The sequence below is a fragment of the Equus asinus genome, chromosome 5 (genome assembly GCF_041296235.1).
Source record: "Equus asinus isolate D_3611 breed Donkey chromosome 5, EquAss-T2T_v2, whole genome shotgun sequence".
Taxonomy (NCBI): domain Eukaryota; kingdom Metazoa; phylum Chordata; class Mammalia; order Perissodactyla; family Equidae; genus Equus; species Equus asinus.
This window is the reverse complement of record NC_091794.1, coordinates 108,039,800-108,059,012: the sequence shown is the minus strand read 5'-3', so window position 1 is coordinate 108,059,012 and position 19,213 is coordinate 108,039,800. Positions and strand designations below refer to the sequence as shown.

General features: G+C 43.0%; 1 protein-coding gene and 1 long non-coding RNA gene across 5 annotated transcripts; one reads left to right on the top strand and one right to left on the bottom strand.

The window, feature by feature from the left end:
* Nucleotides 1-231: 231 nt before the first annotated feature.
* Nucleotides 232-14,365, bottom strand: ERRFI1 (ERBB receptor feedback inhibitor 1). Of its 4 annotated transcripts, none has more exons than XM_070511170.1 (5): nucleotides 14,204-14,364; nucleotides 9,448-9,780; nucleotides 3,949-4,142; nucleotides 3,770-3,846; nucleotides 232-2,899 (listed from the first exon to the last, which is right to left on the bottom strand). In XM_070511170.1, exons 3-5 carry the CDS (start codon nucleotides 4,068-4,070, stop codon nucleotides 1,716-1,718), a joined length of 1,383 nt encoding a protein of 460 aa, XP_070367271.1. In that variant the 5' UTR covers nucleotides 4,071-4,142; nucleotides 9,448-9,780; nucleotides 14,204-14,364; the 3' UTR covers nucleotides 232-1,715. The 4 variants fall into 4 exon arrangements, with proteins under 4 accessions (XP_070367271.1, XP_070367270.1, XP_044625543.1 ...); XM_070511169.1 differs by having other exon boundaries at nucleotides 3,770-3,867; nucleotides 14,204-14,362; XM_044769608.2 differs by lacking the exon at nucleotides 9,448-9,780 and having other exon boundaries at nucleotides 3,770-3,867; nucleotides 14,204-14,365.
* On the top strand, nucleotides 13,692-18,999 carry LOC139045377 (uncharacterized). Its single transcript, XR_011503666.1, has 3 exons — nucleotides 13,692-13,915; nucleotides 18,388-18,458; nucleotides 18,832-18,999. It is a non-coding gene; the product is annotated as an uncharacterized lncRNA (long non-coding RNA).
* The last annotated feature ends 214 nt before the right edge of the window (nucleotides 19,000-19,213 follow it).

Sequence of the window (19,213 nt, the reverse complement as noted above, 5' to 3'; positions counted from 1 at the left end):
CGCGCTCTTCATTGTTAACGGTATAAGAACAGCGCATTTTCACTGCTGCATGTGTATAGTATTTAAACATAAACCGCTCAAATTACTTGTCATTTTAGGGAATGACAGTAAATTTCAAGCATCTATTAAACTGTGAAAGATCTTCCCTTGTGCTTGAAAACAGTAATGTTGTCAAAGTACGTGAGACATAAAATTTTATAAGAGTTTAGGCAAGAAACATTATTAACGGTGTCATAAATAAGTATTATAACTTTATTAAAATGAAAAGACAATATTCAAAATAATGCAACAAAAATGAATAAAATCCTTTATCCAATACTGTACACATAATGCAGAAATCAGTGCATTTTTCTAAAGCATGTTTTAACCTTCATTAGTTCATACTAAAACATAAGCTTTAAATAGCTCAAATCATATCATTCAGCAGTTTAAACTGTAAACAGCTTGTTTAACTGTTAAGAGAACATCGTAGTAATGTACCTCTGTTAGTGAGCACCTTCTCTTCTGTGCTTATCTATACAAGATAAATACATGGAAACATGTGAAAACAGGAACACGGGCTACGTGTCTCACTGAAGCTAGGGGAAGCAGCCAGCTGGCAGAGCTGTAAAAGCAGAAAGATGCTGATGTGACCTCTGGTATTAAGACATACTGAGCTATTGGTCAGAAGTGTTTTACTTAAAAAGCAAACAACCCCCAGGAAATACTGAATAGGAACCAGCAACACAAGGCCAGCTTGTGTTGTATTTGTTTATTAATAGTCTAAAAAAACACAAACAAAAAAACACAACACACATCCCCACACAGTAACTCTCAATCACATAGCTAATGGTTTCATTATTGCTTAAAACTGACATCCTAAACACTGGCGAACAGTTTGCTTTTCCATGTGATTCTAATGCGTCCCACTGTTTCTGGAAGGCGCATGCTACAATGGGCCATTTTAGTGGGTGGAACAAAGCAGGAATTGTAAGGAAAAATTTACTAATTCTACTATCTTCTCATTTTTCAACATGTGAGACATGTACAGGTGAAAATATGGTCGCCACATAAACTGCTATCCCTCCCCTCAACAACACAGAAAGCAAAACCTGGAAGTATTTAGGTCTTGGGACAATTTTTAAACTAGGTAGGTCGAGTCACGGTGAGGATGGACACCCTGCCCTCAAGGGAAAGGACTGCCTCCAAAAATAAATGAAACAAAATATAAGAGGGCCTAAGAGCCAGAAATCTTCAAACTTATTAAGCAAAAATATTTCTTTTTATGATTCTGATCTAAACAATACTGTTTTTTCTTCCATTTGCTTAATTTTCAGTCTATCCGGAGTCATTCTCCAGCTTGAGTTTTTATCATTCTGAATATATATTACTCTAAGATAGTAGCTAATTGGTTAACCTGCAACTATGGTCTATGGTTATGCCACAAGTTTATATATAGGTATATAATGTTTGCATATGTAAAAGTTTCCCCATCCTTCCCTCCCCACCATCACATCTTTAAATTATAGGCTTGGAAAGACTTTTCTCCAATGCTAACAAAATTGGGGATCCTCAGCATGACAGCACCTCTCTACCGCTCCAAACCTTTCTCTTTAAGACAGAGTTCAACTACTTTATTCTGCAATCTGAAACGTTTTCCTCTGAACCTCAAACTGCAAAGTTGCTTGAGAAGCATCTGCTCTTATGGAACCTCTGCTGAACCATGACCCCAAAGTCTAAGGAGAAACCACATAGGATAAATGTTTACGCTTCACATGGCCGCCTAGATCCATTTTTGTTTTAGAGTCCAGCTTTTCTGTGGCTGAAACCATACTGCAGTCAGCAGACAATGGCTGGATTTGGGTGCTTGCATTTGTCTCTTCTGCTTCCCTAAAAAATTTTTCGTATTTGTCCAGGTATGGTGGTCTCTCAGGTAGTAGGTAATAATGGGTTGAACTAACCTTCTTCCCATTTTCAATAATGGGCAGAATGCAAGGAACCTTATTGGCAGATCCTTCACTGTTCTGTCTTTGCAGAGCTTTGCTGCTGACATACTTAGGATCAGGGGCGAAGCTCTGCGTAGGGGGCATGACCCCATTGAGGTAAGACGGCAGGCTTTTAGGACTGGGGGTGCGGGAGTTACTCCGTGATAAGGGTTCTCTTGGTGGCACTTTCGGAGGCCTGTCTTCATCACTGTAGGTGCTGGAAGTAACTTCGGCTGACCACCTTCTATAATCGGGCTTCACTGGCCTGGGAGGTATGGGGACCCTGGGGGGGACCTCGGGTTTGTCTTCATCGGAGTTTGGAGAAGCTCTGTGTACGTAGCTGGATATCCTTATGGCCGGCTTGTGAAAGGATCCAGCGGGTCCTGAATGAGACCTCCTTAATCTTCGGTGGCTCTGAGGGGGAGGCGGATCTGAGGTTTGCGCACCTCCATTCTGGTCAGGTGCCTGGTTGAGATCTGCTGCAGAAACAGCTGGGGTATCAAAATAGGCATAGTTGATCTGTCCACACCCACGGAAGCTTCGCCGGCCAGGAAGATCGGACTTGAAGTCAGAAAGCCCACAGTCTTCTAAAAGGAAGTCTGTATCCGAGCTGGTTAGGAATTCCACCTCACAGTCTGTCTCGTCCAAAGAGAGGTCTTCGGAGATGGGCAGTGGTGGGAGGGGCCGAGAGCCCCGTTCACAGAGCGCCGCACAGGGGAAAAGGGCAGGTGAGTTTTTTATGGGTGTGAGTGGAGGAGTAGAAGCACAAACCCCATTTACTGAGAGTTTCTTAAAACCACATACAACTTGATCCTCTTCATGTTGTCCCAAGCTTTCACTCGAGGGAATAATCAGAGGGGGCAAGCTGGACTTCTGAGAGGGACTATTTTTTGCAAAGTGGTTGCCATTCATCAGAGCAGATTTCGAAGTGGGCCCTGGAATGAACAAGAAACGTTAACAAAAGACCAACAATGCTCTCCCCACCCAAGTGAGGCAGAGCCCCCGCTACCTGGGCTGCTACAGCTTTCTGCCTCAACTGCTACTGAAATACCTGACAGCTGTAACCCCGAGAACGGCCGTGCAACCACCACAGGTGTAATCAGGGACCACAAGATTGTTAACGCACATGATCTGGTTCAAAGAACCAACTACCTCTCCTGTCTCCCTCGGACATGTGCATGGTGCACACCCACGCATCTCAGGCTGGTTTTGTGACGTGCAAAATTTGCAAAAGATGAACAGCATACAATTTACATGAATACAAGGCTCGCAGGGCACAGATGAGACCAAGTCCTCACTCCTAGTGCCGCCATAATACTGTGAGTGAATGGACTTGCTGGCAATGTGGTAAGTAGCTCCTGACAAAATCTACGGAACATAATGTTCACATTAAAGGTACTACATAGCGTATCACACACTTTTCTAAGTTTTTATCAACATCTACACTACTATATCACTTCCAAACATGCATTCAATACTAGCAGGAAAGCTGAGAGATTTTGTCCAAGGTTTCTAGAAGTATGTACCACAGCTGGGATTCGAATTTAACTCTTGATTTTGAAAGATCACACTTCCACGAGCAGCTCTCGTTAGGAGGCAGTGAGTCAGGATACAGGCAGCACGGTGCGAGCGTTTGAGAACACGGTTATCTGCAGAATCTGCTGCCACTAGGGGTCAGACTATCGTTGGAAATAGTTAGGTCGTTTCCTCATTTAAAAAATAATGCTGGAGGACAAGCTAACACAATCCAGACTGCCAACTTCCTCTCCAGGTGCTAACTTCACCAGGATTTTCAGAACACGTACCAAGAGACGTCAGGTGCTCCTGAGCAGTAGAATTCAGACTGTAGGCCATGGTTATTGGGTCAATATTTAAAAAGTTACTGGAAGGAAAGGACAAACATCTTGGTTATGTTGCAGCATATTCTCTGTCCCACTCCCAGGCCACACAGCGACGACTGCAGCGGCGCTACACCCTGACTTACTTCTCAAACTCGCTGCGGCTGCCCCAGCACGTCTTCATTTTCCCCATGGCGTGGCCATCATGCAGAAATCCAGTTTTTAATGGGACTCGAATCTCCTGAGCAGCAACTCCTGCTATTGACATTGTGCCTTATTCTGGGATGTCTCCAAACTTGTGAAGCCAAGGGATTTGTAATCAACCAGTAGCTTTCATTCCCTAGAGGGGACAAAGAATAGATGGGAGAATAAAGGAAACAATTCAGAAATACCCATAAATAGCTACTATTAGAGAATTTTGGGGGATGTTGAATTGAAAAATTTAGTTACAGACTTTCACTTAATTTTCACGTTAACTAAGTCTTACTTCTTACTAGGGTACTTAAATGTAGGCATTAAAAGTAATTTTTTTGGTAAATACTAATCAAAGATTTGAAATATTTTCAGCAAAGCAGGAATCTATCGCCAGCAAAAGCAGACCTCCTACTGCACAGCCTGACAGTTGCACAACCAACCCTGCTCACCTGCCAGAGCACACACACTTCTCTGCGCTCCTATAGACCGACCGGCCCATGGCGGCTGCGCTGGGCACGGAGCTCAGTTCTCCCTAAGCTAAAAGAGCAAGCTGAGAAACTACTGTAGCCGGTACTACAAAACTAGTATTCACTAAAACCCCACACTTCGATTAAACCAGAGATTCGAAAGTTGGCACCTGGTTACCCCACAGCCTAGCATTTATTTGGATTCTGTATATCAGGGTTGGCCAAGGGAAGGCAAATTCTCCAGTTATTACTTGTTCAAGAATAAAGAAATAGTCACATATGAAGATACTAATTTACATTATCTTGTAAAAATCAAGTTCTGCAAGATTACCGGCTTCAGCGGAGGCCGGGAATAGCTTCCTCCTCCCTTTTAAAGACAAACTTAAAGGTACATTCTTCACATTCTCCTTTATGAAGGGCCTAGTAAGTCGTGTCTTGCCTAGCTGCAAGGCATGGATTACAAAGGCTAAGGACAATTTTTCTTAATCTAGTAGTTCCTCAACTTTAGGGACCCCCCCCTTCCGCCCACATCAGCCATTACATGTGCAGAGTCTTCAGTCCCCAAAGCCTCTTTTTCACTTTTATTTTATTATTCACTATAGCATCAGTGTTCACGTTACCCTGTTACTTAACACCAATCTCTGCTCTGTCTTCAGACGTTCACAGTCACCTCAAGTCAGTTTAGGACATAATTTATCAACTATCTGTGTAACGCCGACCCCTCTAGGATGTGTACACACACAGTCTCCTCCTCTCAGCAAGTATGTGCGCATCCACCGAGAGCTGAGTACTGTGCCAAGGACTGAGGATGACACAAAGATGAGTAAGACAAGTGTGCTGGGCGGGGGGAGGGGACACACAGGTTTTCTGTTTTATGGACAAATCTGTCACCTCCTACTAGACTGTGAGTTCAGGAAAGAGACTGTGTTCCAATCATTAATCACCATTACCTGGAGCATTAGCAGGCGCTCAAAAAGTGGCTGTTTGTACACCACCACCTAGTTATTATTACCATCACTATCCACTGAATGCATGCAATGTGTGCAGCATAGGGGGTTTTTAGCTAGATATCTAAAAAAATATATATTCTGCAAGTGCTTGTTATTATTATTTTATTTTTTACCTAAAAAGAAATGGAGAGAGAGTAATGTTTCAGTGACAAAGTAAGGACGATGGGTCCCAACGACTGATTTTCTCCCAAAGTCAGCTGTTTTGATACAGTAGGCAGAGATTTAAACAGGTTTAAAATATTATTTCAAATAGTCAAGCATTATTTTTCTTTAACAGTCTCTCAAAGATATGCGATTAAGAAGAGTTTTTGAAAAAACCCATCATTCAAGAAATCTAAGTTACTGGAAGGTAGTCTTTTTTTTTGAGGGTTGGGTTTTAGATTATTGAAATGGAGCAAATGTGTTTTTACTTTACCTGAATCAAGTAAAGCTACAAAAAAAATTCAAAAACTAGTATTTAGAAGAAAGTGCAAGGCACTCGCTCTGCACGCAGCCAGGTGGTTTCTGGCGCCTTTTCTGAGCTCTCTGCAGGCACTGGCAGGACCACGGGGAAAGCGGCTCCGGTGACACAAAAATGAAAGGCCAGATAGGAGGGAGAATATGGTATCTAAGTAGTTTGAAAGCACACGTTTGAAGATCTTTCATCCAGATTACAGGAAAATGCTGCAGGGGATTCTGGAGGCCCAACCCCCACCTGTCTGCAGGCCAACAAGTACTACTAGTAATTACTGTGTGTCAGCCTCCTAATGCCTTCTAAATCTTAGCTTTCAACAGAACGATTGTGTAACTATCGCTTCTGCCGAAATTGCCTTGGAATTCTAAACTTACATTTCAATGGTCCCTTAAAATTATTTATACGTTCTAGAAAAAGTTATTTTTTATTCATTGTTTCCATCACCTACTTGTTAGCTTTCTTAAGAAAAAAATTTTTTTAGTATAAAAAGAATTGTGTTCACTAAGCCAGCTCCCTTCTGACCACAATAGTGTCTTTGTGTATTCATAGAAGGTGACCTGCCTCTAAATTTCAATGGGGAATTGTGAATGGGCCATGTTATGAAACTGTCCGAACTTCCTACTTGCTCGCATGGGAGAGGAGAGGAGGGCAATATAATCGCATGTTCTCTTCTTTTGGAAAATAACTTCAAACTGTGGACTCAAAAAGGGCAACCTGCTATAGTTTTGGAAGCAAACTTTTTAAACCTGTTCCAGATTGTAAACTGAGGGCATCCAACCACCTGAAATTCCTTTTACGCCTCTCTCAAAACTCGCCAAGTATCCAACAGACACGCTCCTTGGGGAAAAATAACCAATTTGGTCAACTTCAAGTTAAAAAGAAATACACTGCTCAAGTGAAATTTAACTAATAATGCAGTGCTTCAAATTTTGTTTCTTTAGAAGTGTAAAACTAGCTCTGCCTTACAATTCGTTAGGAAAAGAACTGCAAAAATATACCTATGTGGGAAAATCAGTATCTAAGTACAAGACAGCATTCTGTTATGCAAAGCAAAAAATATGAAAGCCAATGTTAATTCAGGCAGCCCAGTATAGACCAGGATCTAAATAACCTCGGGCATAGTAACTTCCTAAAAATTCATGAACTCACCTTTAGCTTTTTAACGGGTCAAAAATGCAGTTAAATACCAATCACAGATACAAACTAATTTTTCCTGTTAACATCACCTGATTTTTTTAATCAAGGAAAAAAAATCACCCTAAAACCTTCTGTTTCGTGAACTGTCCTTTTCTTTTCCCTCCTTAGAACCTCTGCCCCAAAGTTCTGATCTACTTCTACAGCTTCCACTCTACATGGACGGCTCCCGAATCTTGAGGGCAGCCTGGGCTCCAGCTTCCTCCCTGTGCTTCCCATTGTCTGATGATTATCTTTCCACTTGGATGGACCTTTGGCATCTGGAACTCTACAAACCAAACTCCTCCTGTCGCTTCACACGCCATCCCCCTTCCCAAGCTAGTTCATGGTCTAAGAGGATCACACTTCTAAAGGCACCGTTTTAACCTGAGTTAAGCCCGTGTACAGTCAATTACCAAGTTCCACGGCCTGTTTCTACATTGTTTTCAAATATCTCTTCCTTCTGTTCACTGGCAGACTTCTGCCTTGGTCTGAAAATACCCAATGCATCCTACACACAGTACCAGAGCAATGTTCCTGAACTATGGCTCAAATTAAGACCCTCCACTGCTCAAAGATCTTCACAGGCTTCTAACTGCAAGCTCCTCGTCTGGCACTGATGGCCTCCACAACAAGGTAACACTCTACCTTTTTTAAGCTCTTGCTTCTCCTTTCCCAAAACCTGACAGAATTCAACTCACCCTCGAGGGCCATGTCCTACCCCTTCTCCCCGAGCCTGCTCCCTTCTGAGGAGCCACAGCAGCACCTCTGCGTTCTTGGGTTATTCTGTGCTGTGCCCGCTTCCCCCTCCCGTCCTCCAAATCTTCTAGGACAGGACTTGTTTGTCCCCCGTGTAGATCTTGGTATCATTCATTTCTAATAAATATTTACTAAATGGATACTGAGGAAATAATCATCTCATTTTCTAAAACATAATTACTTGAAAGATTCATGTATCCTGTAAATCAGTGAAGAATTCGGGACAAAGCAAAGGTTTGTAAGGGACAAACGTGTGCTGAGATTGCCGAATAAGAATCCAACAAGCTTAGAATGCGTTGTAGGCAAGGAATTTTCATTAAATTCATCTCCACAATCCAAAGTGGACAGTTTGCAGACTGGGTAAAAACCGTAAGCTTAAATGGTTAACAATGTGACTTTCTAAATTGGTTCCTGTTACTGTATGTTTACTTAAAGCAACCAGGAAAGTGCTTTCTGAAAACAATGAACTTCACCTTCTCTTACACACCATTCCTCCTGGATGATAAGGCACCTACTGTGTTTTTGCTGCTAAGTTTAAGGTCCCTAAAAAAAAAAAAAGAAAAAAAGAAAGCTACACCAAAAAGCACATGGCGCATTCTTTAGTAAGGTGAAATCATACAGCTTTAGCTTGAGGATAGTCTCTTTGAAACTGTTTTTTAAAAAAATCAGGCTACCTTAATACAGTAACCTGGATATGCCTACCTTGCCACCAGATCTCATTAATAAATTTCAGAAGCAACCCACAGGAGGAGGAGGGGCACATTTTTGTCATACAACTCATCCAGTTCTGCCCAGTGCTTCCTTATTTAAAAGTGTGATGTAATTTCCTTCTTTCAATCTGGTTTTAGAACCTGATTTCTGTTTATTCAGGGTGATAAATGGTCTTTTCAGCTGCATTTAACAATTACCTACATAACTATTTCCATACCCAGGGAGATATAAGGTAACTATATTTAGAGCCAAAATTTGTAAGAAGAAACTGATTTAGGAACATGACAAATTCCATGATTTTAGATCCTCCCCAAATAAAACAACACCTGCACATTTATCTTCATTTTGAAAATGTCTAATAATCACCTTTGGGAAAAGGAAAAAGAAGATGGAATCCCACCATTTTTCTTGTGATTAGAGTCTAAAGCCCTGGCAGCCAAGCTCTCTGACGCACTGACATTCAGTTCAGCTGTTTCACAGAATTCTGTTTTATTAATAGGAGAAAACTTTGTGAATTGCTATTTATCTCACACACTCACTTGTTTATGATAGTTACAGTGTTGTGTGACTTGAGTTTATTTACTGAAAGCAAAAGATTCTCCAAAATCAAAAGCCCTACTTCAGGGTTTTTTTCCAAGGTTTTTTAACAGGCTATGATTTGGGGGAAGAGGAAGAATGGGGAAGCAAGTTAGGAAAACTTCCTTCATTGCGCCCTGCGACCGCGGAAGGTGTCCACAGCCTTCCCAGTAGAAGCAGAGATGTCTTCAAAAATTTTTATATTAAGTTAATAAGACGTAACTAAAATATTCCTGCGTGTTTTTTTTTTTTTTTTAAAGATTTTATTTTTTCCTTTTTCTCCCCAAAGCCCCCCGGTACCTAGTTGTGTATTCTTCGTTGTGGGTTCCTCTAGTTGTGGCATGTGGGACGCTGCCTCAGCGTGGTCTGACGAGCAGTGCCATGTCCGCGCCCAGGATTCGAACCGACGAAACACTGGGCCGCCTGCAGCGGAGCGCGCGAACTTAACCACTCGGCCACGGGGCCAGCCCCCAATATTCCTGCGTGTATTCAAGCTAAACTTGACAGCTTTAGTAAAGATGAAAATGCAGTTCACTGTGCTGAAGATGGACATTTTCGCTGGGTTTGCAGCTCCATTCCTCATTCCTCTTCAACATGCCTAAGATGTAAAGGCCCATCTGTAGGTGGTAAAAACTGAGGCAACAAGCAAAATAATTTATCTTCACCGTCAAAATCAAAGCCAAGTGGCATAATTTCTTGAATAATTCAGAATATTTCCTAGCTAAGTATTTTAAGAAATGGCAAGCTAACAAACAATCTATTCGTTCAACCACCACGGCCATCAATGGCCTTTTGATCCACTGAGTGTCTCACAATCTTAGTGCGACAGCAGGAATACATTCTGTTGGCCTTTGTACTTTTCCTACGGAGTACTACAATCAGCAACACACAGGACAGAAAAATATTATTCCTTTCAGATATACACATGAGATTTCTAATTGTAAAAGATACATGAATTCTATCCTAATCTCAATGACAACGAGCACAACAGTCTAACAATGGGAAGGCAATCTTTAAAACTTCAAATTTACTTAATAAGCATTTAAAGTCATCCAGCGGTTAACCCTAGATTGTTACAATGAGCACAACACCAGTAAGAAGAATAACTAATTCCCTGGACTCCTAGCTGACAGGCATTGTTCTAAATGCTTTATATGTATTAATTTATTTAATCCTCTCAACAGCTCTATGGGGTGGGTACTATTATCACTCTCATTTACGGATGAGGAACTGGAGGCACAGAGTTACGGAACTTGCTCCAGGTCACGCATGCTGAGTGGTGGGCCGAGCCTTACACCAGGCTCTCACCACCACACCACACTGCCTCTCCAAGTCCTTCAGGTTCCTGAACCAGGATAAGCTTTGACCCACTACAACGCTCAGGTTTTAAAGATGGCTCAGACAGACTTTTCTGGGGATTTACTGCTTGGTAATAGTTTTTCTTGGATAACCATTAGCCTATGAAAGTTCCTGTTTTACTCAACTCCCTCAATTGTCCTCTAAGAGTTAGTAACTGCAGATCTGGCCTATGTATCCTCAAAAAAGAATGGCTTAGGGTAACAGATTTTATATTCTATGACCACTTCAAACAATTCTTTTGAAGCCTCAATCTTTAATAATACATTGATGCGCCACCATCATAGAACCCATTATAACATGGTATTTGGTACAACATATGCCTGTCCTTACCCATGAAAAAGGTTACTACATACATCTAACGGGCCTCCTTTAACTTTCGAGGCACGGATCGCAGCCATGGCATTACAATCAGGTTTTACTGTAAACTCTGGAATTTAATAATAGAATATCTTGTATTTGTAAACCATTCTACAAATTACAAAACACTTTCTAACACGTTCTCTCACTTGATCCCCCAGCATCCCTCAAGAAAAGGCAGGGCTTTTAACCTCCAACTAGCAAATGAGGAAATGAAGCGAGGTTAAACATCTTCCTGTTAGCAAAAAGGCCATCAGAGCTCTTCTGCCCTATGCGCCAGCTTTGTCCCCACTACACTTTCACTGCCTCTCCTTTCTAAAGTATCTTCATTTTAGGCAAAAACCTTATTTCTCCTCCTAACATTCTTGTTTATAAACGGGGAAACTGATGCAAAGGATGGCCAAGTGAAATGCTCCAGACCTAAGTGCTAGTCAATTGCAGAGATAAAAACTAGAACTCAACTCATAGTGTTTAGTTCACCAATTCCTGGAAGGCAAGGATTATTCTCACAAATAGTTATCAAATGCTTATTCTGGATGAGATACTAAGTGAGGTGAAAAACAGACATGGCTGCTGCCTGATGGAGCCTCAGTCCAGTGAGGAGAGACAACAAGTAAGCAAGCCAACAATTTCAGTCTGTGGAACTTCCGAGGAGACGAGCAGGGAACAGCAGCAGGATAAGGAGGCAGGAAAACATATTTACACAGGTGGTTAGGGAAGGCCTCTCTGAGGTGACTTTTTAAATTGAAATGTAAAGGATGAATAAGAGGCAGCCATGAGAGTCAGGAGAAGAGCATTCCACACTGAGGAAATAGCATTTTTTAGGACAATCTGTAACTAGTCACGTTTCATATTCCTTGGGTCTTTAATAAGAGCTTTTGGACAATGTCTTTAATCCTTACCTTCCTACTGTTTCTTCCGTTAAACTGTAATGTGTTGTTGGATCACGGCACTTTGGAGTTGAAAAAGGATTAATTCGTGTAGCCAGAGCCTCAAGTTTTAAAGAGAGATTCATCGAGGCGTGGAAGACTGGCCTTTTAGTAACACTGCCCAATGCTATGGCCTAAGGAATTGGATTAAAGTATCAATAATGACTGCAAACCACAGAATCTTTTTTTTTCCCTTCTGAAATCCGAATCCCACACTAACTTTTCCCTTAAAATTAACTTCTCTATTAAGCTAGCAACACACATTTGGAACCCCGAAACTCACCAGTTTTATCTACCTTTACAAAGCATGTGTTTATACTGTGCGAATAATGCCAGGACGCCACAACTGGATTTTGTTTGTCTAGTGAGCCATTCATTAGCTTTTATAAAGCATGGCCAAACACCAGCACCAAAGGATGCTAAAGGAATCCTGAGGATGAAGTACCAACTCAAATCTATTTAGATGAAGGAGGAGAGTCGGTTTCTCTGGTAGAGGGAGCCTATGACATTCAAATTCCTGGAATTACCCTTGGCACCACCTTTTCCCTCCTCCGCTCACCTTCTAAAGCAACCCAATGGTATGCAGACATTCAGGTCAGTTTCCAGCATGTTAGATTGTACCTGTAATTTAGGCAACTTGCTTTCAAAAGCTACCATTAGTCTTAGCAGAAAGGAAGTATTATCTGGTGCAACTTCTGAGAAGCAGCAGTTAAGAGTTATTTTCACACAAAAACTCAAGTCTACGGTACAATTAAATGTCACAAAAAGAGTAACCGGTATCCACTGTGAACTAAAAGTAGGAAAAAACAATTCTTTGAAACAGTAATTTTACCTGGCAAAAATATGAATAATTCAGACATCTCATAACAGCCATAAAAAACCAGTTTTGCTTTCTGACCCTTATCAGTGACTGGTCCAATCCTGCTGAGCTTGAAAATGTAAAATCTGCTTTCGTGCAATTATTTATCAAGCATCAACTACGTGCAAGGCCGTATAAGATAGAAACTGTACAAGGCAGAGTTCCTGCCCTTAAGGAGTTTACAATCTAATATACGTTAGGTTATAAATTGTTGGTCCAAGACCTCTATCACTATTAGCGAGTACCCACTGGAACACACAGGTGAAATGAACCTGTGTGTGAAATGAGGGAAAAGACAGCAAGTGTCTGAAGTCCACACTAAAACCTGTATGTGGTTCTCTTCAAATCTGCTAATATCTGCAAAAGCCCCTGGCTGATAACACGCTGGTAACCAATCACAGAAAGCATGTTAACAAGAAACCAACTTCTTTTATTCTGGTCTTAGCAAAATTTGGCCATTTCCTGAAATGAGCACCTAGCCTGTCTTCGGTCTAAGTAAAACTTCAATTAAAACTGTATAATTACAGAAATGTACAAAAAAGAAATCCAGTTTTTAAAGAAAAAAAGCAAGACTAGATCTGGTGAACTTAGATGCTTCAGTGTCCTCGAAAAACACATACCCACTGCATTCTTACAGATTTATAAAAGCTTAATACTCTGCAGAACACTTGCTCTCCAGGAGGAAAAAAAAAAAAAAAAGCATTTTAACCTCACCTTTCTTCACCCCTGACAGTTGCCTAGAAACCGGTCCTGCCCTACCTGTGTTGCAGGTGTACCTGAAGTCACCAACACATCTCTTTTAAAGCTACAGTCTCTATCCCGACTGGACTTAAGTTTATGACTAACAATCTATTCATATTTTTTATCAGGTAAGAGACTAGTTTCTTTCAAGCAGTGACGAAATCCTAATAAAGACTCAGCAAGCACCCATACAGCACCAATCATGGTGAAGGAGTCATCTAATTTGTACAGGAATATGATATACGTATAAACACACACACGTAGACACGAGAAACACCCAAGAAGCGCTCACGTTGTGCACACACAACGCGGCGGTCCCACTCCCCGGGAAGCAGGGTTTGGGCGGGCGGAGCAGAGTCGCGTTTCTCAGCGAGCAGGAGGCGGGCGCGGAGCCGCTCGGATGAATTAAAGGACTGGACTGCGGCCCCGCAGCGGGACTGCGGCCAGAGCCGCAGCGGGCACCGGCCAGCAGCGCCCCGCAGCAGCCTGCCCGCAGCTTCCAGGGCTGCATCACCGGCACACGGTGGGTCCCAGGGCACCGCGGCCCGCGCCGCCAACAAGGGGAAAGCGCGAGGCCGCCCCCGGCGCGCCGCCCCGTCCCCCCCAGCGGCCTCGGGGCCGAGACGTGTCCGGGCGCCCGGTGCGCGGCCGGCCAGGCGAGGGGCGCCCCCAGGCCCGTCCACGCCGCCCGGCCGGCCCCTCCCTCCGTGCGTCCCGGGGACTCCGCGTCGCCGCGACCCTCCAGCGTTCAGGGGAGCCGCCCGCGCGTCGGGACGCCGCCCTCCCCGCCCCCGGCCCGCAGGCCCCTTACCCCCGCCGAGCCGCGGCTGCCCCACGGCGCCCTCCCGCGCATGTCCGTCCCGGCTGGCTCAGCGCCCCGGGCTCGGGGGCCCGGACACCGCGCAGGCGCCTCGCCACTCGCTCGCCGCTCGCTCCCGCTCACGCTCCCCGTTCGCACTCAGCCGCCGTCGCCGCCGCCGCGGCCACCGCCTCGCTATATAGCGAAGGGGGCGGAGCCGTGACGTCCTCGCTCACCGCCCCACCTCCCCGGCGCAGCCAATCCGGGCCGCGAGCCCCTTAAAGGGGCGACGCCGCGGCCGAGGTGTTCGCGTGGGGTCCGCCGGCGTCGTGCGGCCCTGCGGGGAGGCAGCTTTTGTTTCCCGAGGGAGATGGTTCTGGGCGCCGCGGCCTCCGCGGCCCACCTCTGCGGGAGCCGAGCGGCGGCTGCCGAGCCCCAGGACCCCCTAACACGGAATTTTCCTCAGAAGTGTGTGGGCAGCGGCCTTGGCCGCCTCCCTGCCCGGGCCAAAGGCGGCGTCGCGCCTCGCGCGAAATTTCCCGTCGTTTCCAGCCCCTGGAGGGTTTTGGCGTGGCCGCCGCCGCGTGGGTGGGCCCAGGACGCCGGGAGAAGGCGGCGGTGGAGGCTCTGCTGCCCTGCAGGCTCGAGCCCACCAGGACGCCCGCGGGCCTAGGCCGGGGAGGGACAGTGAGGGACAGAGTGGGGCATCGAGGGACAGTGTGGAACAGCATGGGACCGAGTGGGACGGCGCGAGACAGTGAGGGACAGCAAGGCCATGTTGGTGAGGGCCTTTCATGGGAGAGTTGAGAGTGGGTCTGCCCGGCCACCTCTCCTCTGACCACATGTTTGGCAATCAAGGCCAGGCCCTGGTGGCAGTTGACCCGGCCAGGGCCACCTACCGGCTTCCAGAAGGAGCGCTCCCACCCCTACCCTGGCGTCCCCTTGAGTTCCCAATCTCATGTTTACCTAGACCCACTCCGACCTCAACATCTCTTGGCGTTGGGGCAGCCACTGATGCCCAAGGACAGCACGCCAGCAAGCCGCGGGAGGAGGTTTCTCCGGGCGCCAGTGATGCAACTTAGGCTTATAGTTTAACCGTAAGATAAATAATACAAATGATAACAAACCAAGAGTAACTAAAGTAAGAAAAAAGCAAACAGACAGAAACCCTCCAGTTTTAAGTAAAACAAATCCCCTGAATGGTACCGTCTATTGAGCAGAGGCCGGAGACCTCCGGCTGACCTCTTTGGTCTGGGTAGAGCCCCTTCTTGCGTTTCAGCAATAATGCCCACTGGTTACACGTTTAGCACTACCTAATTGGGGTAGTTTAACATATGGAAGGAGATTCCGACCTCATTACCAGGTTAACTATTAACTTTGCACTCCATGAAATGATTTGCCTTTTCTCCCCTATTATTTACTTACATTCTTTTAAATTTAATTCAAAAGCCTAATTTTGAATCCAAGGCCTTAAGCACAAAAAAATCTGAAGTATCCCTTTGCCCTCTTATTTGCAAGATAAACAAATGTTTAGCAAAGAACTGTACCCTCCTTTCTGACGGGCTCCTGCTGGACTACAAGGGCTCTTGGTCATTCTCATGCCTATGCCACCTAATTAGTTATTCCATCTTTCTGTTGACTTACGTTCTTACGTGTTGCCATTCATTTAGGATTATTTTGGGATGATGGAAATTAGTCACTAATTGCTGGTTTTCTTACCAAATTGCCTAGGTTTTTTGATTCACAGAAAATCTATCCAGATTTTTTCCCCATTCTGGTTTCACTTATGTGTATGACTTACCCATATGCTGTTATCAGTGTAAAAAAAGGATCAGCCTGAGACCTTGCCAGAGACCATCTTTTCATGCCTCACAGTACAGCATTTACTGAATGGGGCCCTAGATGAGCTCAGGTTCCATCCAAAAGGAACCCTGCTTATGCTATTTCAAGTCACTACAATACAGCTGTAATTTGTGCTTTGGCCTTATTGGCATGCTTTTACATTCCCCTATTCATAAAACAGTGATAATCACCAGAGCAACCATCAAACACACCCCTTCTTTAGAGAAAGAAGATCAACAGGATACTCACTGCATCCTGTCTGGTTGTGAGCAGGGTGATGTGCTAATATTTGGTAAATTGTCAAAAATCATAAGATCACATGAGTAATATGTGATTAATCCGATTTTTTGTCCTGTTGTATTTTAAACTTGCAAAATAAATATGATGATTTATTCATTTTTTGGGAAAAACTAGTTTTAGCTGACAGCTTACTGAGTTTTGCTTACAATTATGTCCATATAATATGGCTTTCTCAGCTGTGGATGAATTACATGAGAAAAACTATGCCCTGTGAATCTTTTATCTAGTAGTCTATTAATGATCTTTTGGAATAACATTGACATGTCAATAGTATCATAGAGAATTTTGGGAAGAGTTTAAAAGGAAAATGTTAAGCAACTTGAAATAATATTAGCATATTGTGTTTATCAAATAATGATTCACTGACTGTTAACAACACTAGTCTGCAGGTTTGGGGAAAAAATAGTCTCTTTGTACTGAACCCAGCTTGTTTTAAATTGTCTCTAGTAAGAAAGAAATTTAAAGTCAGATGATGTTTTTTTACATCTCTCACAGTCTATTTAATTTTGCTGCCACTTCCCAAGGAATTTGTATTAGCTGATTGTTTTTTGATATGAAAAATCTAAGCATAACATCTAAAAGGTTAGACTTCCATTGCATTGACTGAAGTTGCCACTTTGCACTCGCCCTCCTTTCTGTGTAGGAAGAAGCTGTCCTTGGAGTGAGAACAGGGGAGGTTCTGGCTCGGAAACCTTAGAATCAGACACTGCCTTCCCAAAGATGTTGGTTCTGTCTCTCCTCTCCCAGTAATACGAGTCATGTGTAAGCATAAATATGCTGGACAAGGGGCCTGACACCCCTTCCAAATTTATATTTTTATGTTATTTGAATCCTACAGAAGAGTATATACATTTTGGTGTGCATTCTTCTTGATTATAGATGTTTTTGTGTTTCTGCTTTGTTTATAAAGAAATATTTTAAAGTGAGACACTTTCTGCATTACCCTCTTCGTCCCGGATCCTTTACTTTTGTCTATTCATGACATAAAGTTAACTATGCACTTTTTAAAAAAAAACTAATTTAGAGATAAGCACACAATAGAAAAAATACATGACAATGGAAGAATTGCACTTCTTACAGGTCATTTGTTTAATATGCCACTTTGTGTTTTAGAGACATCCTGGCACAGATATATATATTTATATATCCAATAAACTTTGTGGATTACTTTAAAACATACCTGCTGATACGAACCAAGATTCGTCCATGAAAAGTGCCACCTCACAATTGAAGTCTCCACTGAGCTTTCAAAGTTAGCAGCCATTTGAAAAGTAGCACAGAAAAAGATTTCTTCACAATTTCCATTTTTCCCTTATGTACTTAGGGATACTCCTCCCCGTTCCTAGTTTTTCCCCTAAAGAAAAAAGGAAAAATTATGTATACTCAGCCTGTGAGAAGACCTTGCAGGCTGGTTTTAATTTATCGGTCTGTTGTTTTAAGTGTTAGGGCCACGGCTTAACTACTGCTTCTTAGTATGGGGTTTAGAGAGGCTATTTGTATAGTTGTTTATTTATAATGGAGCCACTTTTCGGTTACCTAATGCTGCCTTAACAAACATTTGATGCTATTGGTGGTGGTTGTATTTCTAATTCTCTCATTTTCAGAACTTATAACCATTAGAAATTTTTTAGTGTCCTATAGCTACATTAATTTAATATTGAGACTATTTACAAGACAGTTTTTTCAAGTTTCTTTTAAACATTAATCTGATTTTATCTTCAAATTTTAGCGTTGCATTTTCTCTGAACTCAATGCTGTATTTCCCATTAGCTGGCCAGTAGGGTGTGCTCTAGTCCCTTGCCAAATAAATTAATTAATTAAAAATATTAGTGTAAACTCTTCATTAAGAGATTTCAGAAATATATTTACTCCTTCATTGCCCCTAACACAGATGAGGTATATTTACATGGACACATGAATAGTTCAGCGTATGCAACATATATGGCAAGTAAAATGGTTATATTAAAAAAAGAAAACTCTGAGATGTTTACCTCTTTGCATTAAGTTCTAAAATAATTTGTTGTTATTTTTCCCAATTGGTCCCTTGGTAACAGATGTGTTCTTCTATTCTGGATGAAAGAAGAATGAGAAAAGTGATGTGGTGACGACAAGCCTACACTCTGCGGTAAGAGGGTCTGGGTTTGAATCTCAACACTAACACCCACCAGCTCGCAGCTAAGGCAAGTGACTTACTCTTGTAAGATGGGGTTAGAGTGGTTCCTCCGCAGGGCTACAGGACGGATAAATGAGATTGTGCATGTAAGTGTTTAGAACATGGCCTGGTCCTGTCAGAGTTCAATGATGTTAGCTGTTTTCATCATTATTGTCATTCTCATTGTTGTTATATATTCTTGGAGGGATTTTTGAACACCTTTCATTGCAAGATTCCAATATTCTCTGTTGCTTATTAGTGTACATGATTTAATTTGTCCAGGAGGTTGTTTCATTAAATTCCAGGAGCATAAATGATTCATAAGATAAAATGTCTTTATCTGCAGTGTTTCCACTGAGGAGCCTATACAACCTTGAGCCAAAGAAGGGGATCTGGCACAGTGCAGTTTCAGACACCAGCAGTTCTTGGAGAGAGACGCTGCTGGCAGGGAGCATCTTCCCAGCATCTCTGAAGGGAAGGTAGCAAGTGACCAGAAGTCTGTGAGCATTTACTTGTGAGCCCATACTCATAAACATCCACAGGCATGTTTCCTTAAAAAAATAGACTTAGTTTGTCCATAAACTTAAAGTCCCTACAGAACTTTTAAATCTGAACAGCTACACATTTTCTCTGGAATGCAAAGACAATGGGGTATCCTCAGTGACTGGGTCCAGTAGCATTGTAAGAACTGAGTGAACACCAACTCTTCTTGGAATTTCTAACTTTAT

Excerpts from the sequence above, each read along its gene's own strand:
- ERRFI1 (XM_044769608.2), bottom strand. The coding sequence starts at position 4,070 with ATGTCAATAGCAGGAGTTGCTGCTCAGGAGATTCGAGTCCCATTAAAA. Across the intron at positions 3,868-3,948 it reads AGCCGCAGCGAGTTTGAGAA|ATGTTTGTCCTTTCCTTCCA; the intron begins GTAAGTCAGGGT and ends AACATAACCAAG. Across the intron at positions 2,900-3,769 it reads GGAGCACCTGACGTCTCTTG|GGCCCACTTCGAAATCTGCT; the intron begins GTACGTGTTCTG and ends TGTTCATTCCAG.